Raw genomic sequence first — 10,684 nt, forward strand, 5'->3', positions numbered from 1 at the left:
ACGTAAAAAGTAAAATTAACATAGAGGACGCCTTACCACGGGAGAAATGTTTCGTGGCAAATTCTTTTTCACTTCCATGGCTAATTTAAAAGTGAGTTATTAGAAAGTTAATTTAAAAGTGAGTGAAAATTGAAAAGGAAGTTCAAATACCGAAATTAAAATTTTAAAATATCGCAATAAAAATACATTATGATACGAAAACTTCTGATTACGCAATGGATAAGCTCTCTTCCAATAATTTCTTTGCATTTCGTTAATTTGAATTTAGTTTTTCATTGATTGAAGCTTCGTGGCTTACTCTAAATTTGTCTGAACGCATTCTTTTATTTCTTTTATAATTTAAATTAATGTTGCACTGTTGGAAATTTCTAAAAAAAAAGGTTAAATAACAATTTATTGAATGGTTATTTTACCCTATTTAATCAAATCAGTAAAATAACCATAAATAAATGGTAACCAAACTGTTTGAGAAAAAGTGTTTATGAACTGCTTTCACCTAATACGGTTAAAGAACTAGAATTTTATCGCACCACCTAATGAAGCTACCTAGTTCTTTGCAACTGAGTACATATCATAGCCGAGCGAGCTTATTTGAAGTCCTAGTGTTGAGACCACACTATTTCTTTCATTCCCTTCAACACATGAATAATTTCCAGTGTCCAGCACTCTCCAATGCCCATTACCTAACGAAAAGCCGAGGTTATATGTATAGTTAAATAATTTTTTTTTTTTACGTTTTTGAAAAATGCTAGTTGTTAAAAAATCCGTATAGTTTTGTATTCATGATTTTATAACAATACTTTTTGTAAGTGGTTTCAAAACTATAAAGGAAACAAATGTTCTTTACCGTAAAGTTTACGGTTAATCGGATGAACATGCAGCTGCCAGTTATTTTGCTACCATTTTAGAATGAAAATCTTAACAGTGTGGAGATGAAAGAGAATTTGCGATTAAAAGTTTTTCCCAAGGTATTGGGTCCTCTAAAGGAGTTGTCAGGCTTTGGGAACGCCCTCCTGACCAAACTAATGGTACCCTATTTCCCAGATTGTTTCTACCTCCTACATTTTGGGGGTCAGAAATCCGTTGATAGCGAAAAGTTCGTTTTTGTGTCTGATTTTGTAACTTAAAATATCGTCTGCACTAACTAATTAGCATATTTGCGGCTGCTCCCTCCCATACTTTAGGAGTCAGAAATCTGAATCTGTCGGGACAAACGTATGTTTATTCAAAGAAGGTTTGTTTTGTCTCTGCTTTCGTCTGCGCTCATTATCATATTTAAGATCCTATTCTCGAACCATTCAGATTGTGCTCCAATTTTATTTGAAGATCTGTCGTGGAAATTTAAAAAAAAATATATAAATATTTTCTTAAGGGAAAAAAAAGAGTTTGTTTAAAATAATATTAAATTGTGATGTTAATTTTGCTTATTCATTTATTTATGTGTTATGAAATGATGTGATTCAAATTATTTAATGTAAAGAAATTTTCTATTGTTTGCAGGCTTTCCTCTACAACACTTGGTACTTCACGTTCTCAGTGATGGGAAATTTCAACTATTTTTTCTTCGCCGCACATCTGCTCGATATTGCTGTTGGATTCAAGACTCTAAGAACCATCCTCCAATCCGTCACTCACAACGGAAAACAGGTACGGTTTATTATTTTGCATGTTGTTATTACCATATGTATATTTAATTATTATTCATTTAGTGCACAGAATACTTTCTTCAAAAATGGAAAATGACGTTATAAGAAGACTTCGTTGTATGTCACACAATGCTCCAATTAAGAATTTCATTTTAATCGAGACTCTGTCCTGAACTTAAAATAGTTTATTGTATTCGCTTTATAGGACTGCAATATTCATATCAATATTCAATATCAGTTTATTTCCAATTGTACTTTTATGATACACAAAACCAAAAAAAAAAAAAAAAACATCAAGTTTCCAGTATATTAATTATCCATTATATTCAAATCCGATTCCCCCCCCCCTCCTGTTTCAATCTGATTGAATTTTCCTTTGGTTAGAGATGACATACTATTCAAACGTGCCTATTGTATTTGTTACGGTGAAACACCGAAATCTGGAGAATGAGAACATTCACCGGTGAATGTCAACATTCACGTAGTCGCTTGGTGTATGTCCGAAATATTTGCTAAATACCCTTATTTCTGACTCTCACCGGTGAATGTCAACAATCACATAGTCGCTTTGGTGAATGTCCGAAATATTTGTTATATCCAATTTTATATTAATTTATTCGTTTATATTATATTTATTTGATATATTTATATTTATTCTATATTTTAATACATACTGACGATAGATTAGAAGAAACATCAGTGTTTAGAGTATCGGGCAAATATATACCGGGCAATGGCACTTGACCTTAAAAAAACATCAGTCTAGGGTTAAAATATCGAATAAATGTAATTATATCCACGAATAAATTCATATAAAATCGAATGTAATAAATATTTTGGACATTCACCAAAGCATATCTGTGATTGTCGACATACACCGGTGAGGGTCCGAATGTACAAGAATGTATTGAAATATTTGATCTTTCACCGACGTATTTTGGTGTTTGTGGACATTCACCGGTGAAAGTCAACAACCATCACCGATTTCGGTCTTTCGCCGTGACATATATTCATTAAATGGATTAAACCATATTCTTGAGTCGAGTTGCCCTCTCACATTATTAACGTATTTTCTGGTTGGGGCTTCAATTTTTTTTCCTTATGATATTTCAACACTTTTGCTTACTTTAAAATTTGTTTAGAATTATTTTAGACAATTGAAAAAAATGTTAGTGCTCTGAATCCAATATCAACCAAAGAGCCATTCGTCATTATTATTTATTAATTTTTGTTATTCAATTTTCGGTTGATTGAAAATAACTAAGTTGTAAAGTGTACTCATTTTTATGTAAACATTTTGAATTACAAAATTTTTAAGAAATCGGTTGAATAAATGAAAACTTTTAAATACAACTAAATACTTCTAATACGCACTACTTATATATGCGATATTTTACGATAATAATAGGATATCTTACAACTCGAAAACTGACTGATTTCGTTCATGTTTAATACTTTTTCATTTATAATTTTATTGTTTAAAATGATATAACAATTATGATTTTTATAAACTACTTATAATAATTATTTTTGAATAGTTGAGTTTTATAATGTGTGCACACATATTTTGATTCGGTTAAATGGTGACACATTTCGCAAAAAGTGATTTTTACTTCCCAACAACGGTGTTCCTGGCATAATCACTTGAGAGAGAGAGAGTCAGAAATCCTGCAGAGAATATACGGTTTTATAACTTAAAATATGCTGGAACGAACTTCCTTTTATTTAAGCAGTTCATTTCATCAAACATCATACTCACTGTACAAAAATAACACGATATAAAAATAAATATTGAGAATTTCATGGTTCCCTTAAAGTCAATTTCTTATTATCCTCGACAAGTGTGGTAGTATTACTCCAAAAACTTCTACAAGATTTTTGAATTAAATTGTTTTAGAAAAACTTCTGTTATTTGTTTTTGGATGTGTAAAAGGATTCCTTGAAATGGTCACTTTGAAAATGACCATGCCGGTTTTAATAACGCAACTTTAATGAGACAAAAACACAGAGAGAACTAAACTACATAATATATAAAACAAACAAAAAGTAAGCATTTACTAATCACGTGATTTCATGCTGCCATCTATATTTTATTTTGAAAACTACTTTGAACGGAAACACGATGTCATGTCTGATTTTTTTTTTTTTATTGCAGCTGGTGTTGACTGTGATGTTATTGACTATAATCGTTTATATTTACACCGTCATTGCATTCAACTTCTTCCGAAAGTTCTATGTTCAGGAAGAGGACGATCAAGTGGATCAAAAATGCCACAACATGTTGACGGTATCTCTCTTTTTCTCATTTTGCTTCAACAAAAACAGATGCTTAAACGTTGTGAAATATTCTTCTCGATTTGATTAAAAACAAAACAATGCTGCCAACATTTAAAAATGTGTTTGCTTTATCGTTTTGATTCTCTTCATCGTACAATCTTTGGAAAGATCTACATGTGAATGCATTATTAAAAGTTATCCATAAGAATTGTAGTTCGAGGAGAAATTAAATTTGCAGAAAATGCTAAAATTAAGCATGATGTATGTGAAGACCCTATTTAAGGGTTGCAGGATAAATACCGTCCCATTAATTTTTACCGATAACATAAAACACTAAAATTATAATCAATTGAAAGTATAAAGATAATCACAATTCTTATGACTAAAGTTTTTGCTCTGCATTGAGTCCACATTGTTTGGAAACTGCATCTTTTCCAAATAGACAATCACCAGAAAGTGGTTTATTACTACTTAAAATACAATCCATAGCATCTTTTGATCAACTGTTTAAAAGACAATTAACAACAATGTGTAAAATGAAGTTTCTTCTAATAATAAAATTAATTCTGAATTTTTTATTCTGATATTATTTTTAATCTGATAAATATTTTTTATTAAATTTCAATATTAAAAGAGTGTTATTTACGTACGTTAGTTATATACGTAATTATATACGCAAAGAGTAATTGTATACTTAATTATTTACGTATTTACAGTACTATTTTAATAACTGAATAATATTTTATATTGAGTTTCATTATTAAAGTAGTGGTATTTAAGTACTTAATATATGTAATTATGTACGTAATTATATACCTAAAGAGCTTTATTGACGTATTTGCTAATACTATTTTAATGCTTGATTAATATTTTTATTAAATTTCATTATTATTTTTGCAGTGTTTTGTGTTTCACTTATATAAGGGAGTAAGAGCAGGCGGTGGCATTGGTAAGTAATATTCAAATAGGATTTGATTTTTAAGTGTTGAAACTGATTTAGTTTTAAATCCCATTTAAAATCACAATTGATAGGAATAGAGCCGTGGTGTGGCTCAGAGGGTAGAGCTCTTCTAATGAGGTGAACGGGGTTCAAATACCACCGATGGCTGGTCGTTACGAATTCCACACCCGGCTGGCGTCGATCACAGTGCTGGCGTAAAATATCCTCAGTGGTAGACGGATCATGGGTTAGTATCCGTTTGCCATCAAGCTGACCGTGGGAGGTTTTCGTGATTTTCCTCTCCGTGTAACGCAAATGCGAGTGGACACAAATGGGTTCATTAAGAAACTTATTCAGGATGCAATCGTACAATTCCTCGAAATCTAGGGAAGAAAAATTTATAATTTGTCTTTAAGTGTTTTTAGTTTGCATAGCTTATCAAAAAAAAAAGTATTTTAAAAGAAAATTATACAGAACACAAATATTCAGCTAAAATGTGTTAGTTGAAATTATGGATATCGTCTGAAAAAATATTCGATGTATATTTTTAATAACATTTTTCAATAATGCAAAAATTAAAAAAAAAAATGAACAGGATATTTTAAACATTTTAATGTATGTTTTCCGCTGGTTTCACCCTTGAAAAAATCTCCGTGGTTGGCCCTCGCTGATACTGCATATTTTATTTTGAAACCGTCATTGAACAGCAGACCCAATTTTCGGGATGCGACTACTCATCTTCAACTCCGCCATTTTGAACCCAATACAGAAGACAAGGAAACTCCTGGATCAAGTAGTGGGAGAAATTTGTCTTCGTGGGGGACTCATTCGCATTTGCGTTACATGGACAGAAAAGCCACGAAAACCTCTCACGGTTAGCCGGATGGCAAGGGAACTCTCACCCATGATCCGTCTGCCACTGAAGATATTTTGCGTCAGCACTGTGGTCGGTGCGAGCCGGATGCGGAATTCAAATCGACCCGGGATTCGAACCCGGTTCACCTCATTGTGAGGCTAACGCTCTATCCCTTAAGCCACCCCGACTATAATGTACTGCATATTTAACATATTTGAGAATGTGATTGCATTTCCGTATTGTGTTAATGTGTTGAATTTTGTGTATTTTTTAAAGGTGATGAAATTGATCCTCCTGATGGTGATGAATACGAGGCTTATAGAATTCTTTTTGACATCACTTTCTTCTTCTTCATCATTGTCATCTTATTGGCTATTATACAAGGTGGGTTGTTTATTTCAATAAATTGTCTTATTTCACTTATTAATCTTATTATTGTTTCTTTCATTTAAATGCTTCATCGCTTCAATAAGAAATCCTTCTCTCTTTTTTTTAAATTTTTTATCAACTTCTGTATGAATCAAAATTGATTGTTTAAAATACTTGAACACAGGTTTGATCATTGATGCATTTGGTGAGCTTAGAGATCAACTTCAAAGCGTCGTCGATGATATGGAGGTATTTATGTTGCTTTTTATCCTCATTCTTTTCACATATTTCCCCTGCAATGCAAGTCCATTTTAGTCATAAAATAGGCGGTATTTCTTTTCTAACGAGATATTAATACAGCTAATTATTTGTCTGTTTTTATATTTTTGAAAAATGTTTTTTTAGAGCAATTGAAGTTAAAAGTATTTTTTAGTACAATGCAATACAATTTATACACTTCTTATTTGTACTTATTTTTAACGTATTGCATTACAATGTTAAGCCATTGACTCAGGAGCGTAAGCAAGTGCAAACAATACAGCTGTAAAGAATCATCTGATAATTACAATTTTACAGAGAGTCCGTCTCATAATATGGCCAGGGACTGTAATTAATAGTCATTCCCAAATACTATAATTATTGATACTTGTGTATGGGATCATTAAAGTGATTCAGGGTAATATTTTTATTTTGAGCGCTGAATTTATTTTTAGATAATAGTGAATTCAAAATTATACGTCTGAATTGAATACATTAAAAAGATTTTACGCTACTTTTCGTTTCGTAATATTTTATGAAAAAAAGAAATATTGCAAGTCCTAATTTATTGAGATGATCAGGAAATTCTTGAAAATAGTTTGTTCAATGTGTGTCTGCTGCATGACTTGTATTGAATGAGTTCTCAGAAGCTAACAAAAGAACGACTTTGATATTCGAATGAAATTCAACACGAATAGAGCATAAGTTAATAATCGGTTTTAGTTCATTATAGCTTCTTGATTTTAAACACGTTTCTAAGTGTATTTTAAACTTCTTTTCAGTCTAATTGTTTCATTTGTGGAATTGGAAAGGATTATTTTGACAAAGTTCCCCACGGTTTTGATACACATGTTCAGAAAGAGCATAATCTCGCAAACTATATGTAAGTATTATTATTTTTTTCTTTTTTAACCTTCCTAAATGTCTCATCGGTGTCATGTCGGTTGTTCTCTGAGTTTCAACTGGGTGGGGTTATATTTAAATTTATTTGAATGCAAACTTTTAAACCGAGTGGTTATTTCAATTTAATATAAAACAGAGTTGCCAAATCTCTACGGCATCATACTTTGTTTTGAAGTCTATTCCACCCATCATTTAAAAGAGCATAAGAAACGCTACTCTGTTCTCTCTCGTGGTTTTAGTTAATGGTAAGCTTTAAGTTGGCAAAACTACGTGAGAGCTTCAGTTTTTAATGGACTCAACAAGACAAGGTATTTCGCAAAGTTGGCATAAAATTATGAACTGGATGATTATTTAAGTTTAATCGTCGTATCTTTTATATTTGGAGTTCATTTATCTCTGCCAATTCCATGCAGCCATTTGTTCTTTATTGCGATCACCAGCATGTAAGCAATATAATTTATAGCCTAATTTTGGCTTAATTAGAACACCCAAGTGCGCAACAACCAGTCATTATTGATTTAAAAGTATGTAACGAATAAAGTAAATAGAAATAACAGATCAAGTGAAATGACACTTCACCGTTCAAACCAGTCAACCGTCTATCCATGTGATCGGCTCCAGCCAATCAAAATTAAAAACGGCACAAAGGTCGCAAGGAAAAATGTGACGCCACAAGTATAAGTTGTCTTAAGTAAGAACTCCCCCAGCTATTCGTCTGGACCCGTGGCGGTGACTATGTTAACGAGATATAACTATTTCATGTAGGGGTCACTGTTTAGGACAGGTTTTGGTACGAGTTGGCGAGGGAAAGGGAATCTTTTTCTGAAGTATATTGTGTTAGCTTTAGAGTGAAGAGAAGCTAACGCCCCTGAAATACGCTATTCTTGTTGCCATAGCAGCAGACGGCCTCAGACTTTGTTGTGGAGAGAGTTCTTACCGTAGACAAACTATAATCTAGGGCTTTAGGTAGTCCAGGTACAACACTGACGATATCCTATGTTTTTTTTAAAGGAAAAGCCTATGAGGTATCCTGAGTATTTTTTTAAAATATTTTTGACGATGACGTAGACTATTCTCTTTCGCTATAGATTTTCAAAATGTATCTTTCTCTTCGCTATCCTTCATTGATCTTGTGATTCCAAGACTATTTCGCTAAATGTTTGAAAATAATGCTTCAATACTGCGTTTGTCTGGCATAAATTCTATTTAAAATGAACTACTTATTTTAATTCTTATTGTTTTAGGTTTTTCCTCATGCATCTCATCAACAAACCTGACACAGAATATACTGGTCAAGTAAGTGTAGTTGGAATAATTTTTTTTAAAATTATTTGTCTTAATATAAGCAACTGTATATTTTTCAAAATTATTATTATTTTTTTTTTTTTTACGAATTTATGAAATTTATTATTAAAATTTACAATTTTGGAAGGTCTAACAAATGATCAGACTGCGATGATTCGTTTAAGTGCTGTTATTGAGTGATAATTTAGTTCTTGTTTTATATTATAATTTTTTTAACTATTGAGAACAGTTCTACTTATTTATTGTCTTTAATATTCTTTTTTACAACTGATTAAACTACAAGTGATATGATCTTCCAACGGTTTTTAAAGTAAGGTCGGCATTCCTTGGGAGCAACTGCTCTCAACTGCAGCTGTGTCTTTTAAATGTTTAACAAATCGCCCGCCATGCACCGGTCAGTGATGCGTTTTCAGTCGGCGTAAAACATGTCTGCTACAGACATTCACTGGCAGATTCGTGAAGTAGCTTATCTCCCTGCCATGCTGACAGGTAATTTTGCTACTCTATGACACTGACTCTCTCCGCAACTCAAATCCCAGGACTCTTTACGCTGGGAAGTTTTGGTCCGCCCCTCCTTACAGCCCAGACCTCGCTCTGAGTGATTTTCATCTTTTCCGATATTTCAAACATCATTATTGCTGCAATCATTTGTGAATACGTGACCTCTTAGTGAACGGAGCAGGTTGCAAAATTGTATGAAGAGGGTATTCTAAATCTAATGATAAGCGTTTTAACAAACTTGGTGAACACGTTGAAAAAAAGACAAACTTATGTAGAATCTGAAAATAATGTTGCTTCTTGAAAGTTTTCTTGCCTTTGGTTTTTTTATTTTCTAACGACCGTTACTTAAAATGCACACCTCGTCACTTTAATGGTTAAGTTTTTTATTCTGGAATCTGTCACTCAACTGCTAAAAAAAAAAACTACATTTCACCAGCCCTAAAGAAGAAATTATGGTCAAAACAGTTGAAATATTTTTTATCTTCTATGACATTTTTTTAAAATTTTTATTTATTTTGAAGTAGATTTAGTGTCTGCTATTTCCATCTTAGTCAAACTCAAACTTTGATGTAGAGAGCATAAAAAAATCCACGTGGTTTTATAAGCTGTATAAATAATGAAACAAATCTGAAATTCTGTACGATAAACTTTTCCATGTTTCAAAGTTTTAACTATTAAAAAAAGTTAAAAATTTGAAAATAGTAAGCGTCATATTGAATACAAACTATTTTGAATAAAATTCGCAGTTGGGTGACTTCCAAGTTAAAAATGATTCAAGAGTGTTTGAAAGCTGATTCATGATTTCTCTTATCTTTTCAGGAGACCTATGTGTGGGAGTTCTATCAGAAGAGGTGCTGGGACTTCTTTCCTGTGGGTGATTGTTTCAGGAAACAATATGAAGATGAACTGATGGGGGGAACTAGCTAATTCAGAGTTTTATTCTCTGAATTTTTTTTAAAAAAAAGAGTGGTGCTGCATAACGATGTGACTGTTGAACATTTCAGCAATTGTACATGCTAATAAATAATTTCCTTTTTTTTCCTTCTTCTTCCTTACTTAATGGAGTGGAAAGAAATACATATCTGTTGAACAGACGAAAGTGTCTCGTTTTTCAAGAATGGATTTTATGTTATCGTGTGTGTATGCAAGAATTATTTTAAGATAATAATTGAATGTCATATTTTTTTGTAAACTTTAAAAAAATGTCCCGACGCTGTCCTAAAACTCGGTACAGTGTTGAACCATATTGTACAGTGTTGAATATGAAACATTGAAAAGCAAGCAATGTTAAATCGTTTAATAAATCTTGATGTGGACAACTTAATATATACCTATTTCTACTATAGCCGGACCTTAAATTTCTTGATTGACTGTTCGATATATGGATATTAGGAAGGAAATAAACAAAATTGTATTTTGCCAATTTTAATATATCACAAAGAATAAGAATGTCTCAACGCATTTTATACGGAGTGTTCCCATTGTACATTTTCAGAAAAAAATATTTCTTCTAATTATTATTATTTCTATAATCCTTATAATTATTCTTATAATTCTAAGAATATATAAGAATTATAATTCCTGTAATTATTCTTATAATTAATATTATTTGTTGCGCTGTGTCGATTG

The 10,684-nt window shown here is 31.8% G+C and overlaps 1 protein-coding gene across 1 annotated transcript in view; it reads left to right on the forward strand.

Moving 5' to 3' along the window:
• Nucleotides 1-10,096, forward strand: part of LOC107450496 (Ryanodine receptor) — a gene marked incomplete in the record, with an annotated part of 265,214 nt that extends 255,118 nt beyond the window's left edge. The window contains 8 exon segments of the mRNA XM_071180425.1: nucleotides 1,501-1,647; nucleotides 3,802-3,933; nucleotides 4,824-4,872; nucleotides 5,996-6,103; nucleotides 6,273-6,337; nucleotides 7,129-7,229; nucleotides 8,494-8,545; nucleotides 9,875-10,096. Coding sequence (XP_071036526.1) covers nucleotides 1,501-1,647; nucleotides 3,802-3,933; nucleotides 4,824-4,872; nucleotides 5,996-6,103; nucleotides 6,273-6,337; nucleotides 7,129-7,229; nucleotides 8,494-8,545; nucleotides 9,875-9,982 — 762 coding nt within the window.
• Between the last annotated feature and the right edge of the window lie 588 nt (nucleotides 10,097-10,684).

The sequence above is a fragment of the Parasteatoda tepidariorum genome, chromosome 4 (assembly GCF_043381705.1).
Source record: "Parasteatoda tepidariorum isolate YZ-2023 chromosome 4, CAS_Ptep_4.0, whole genome shotgun sequence".
NCBI lineage: Eukaryota > Metazoa > Arthropoda > Arachnida > Araneae > Theridiidae > Parasteatoda > Parasteatoda tepidariorum.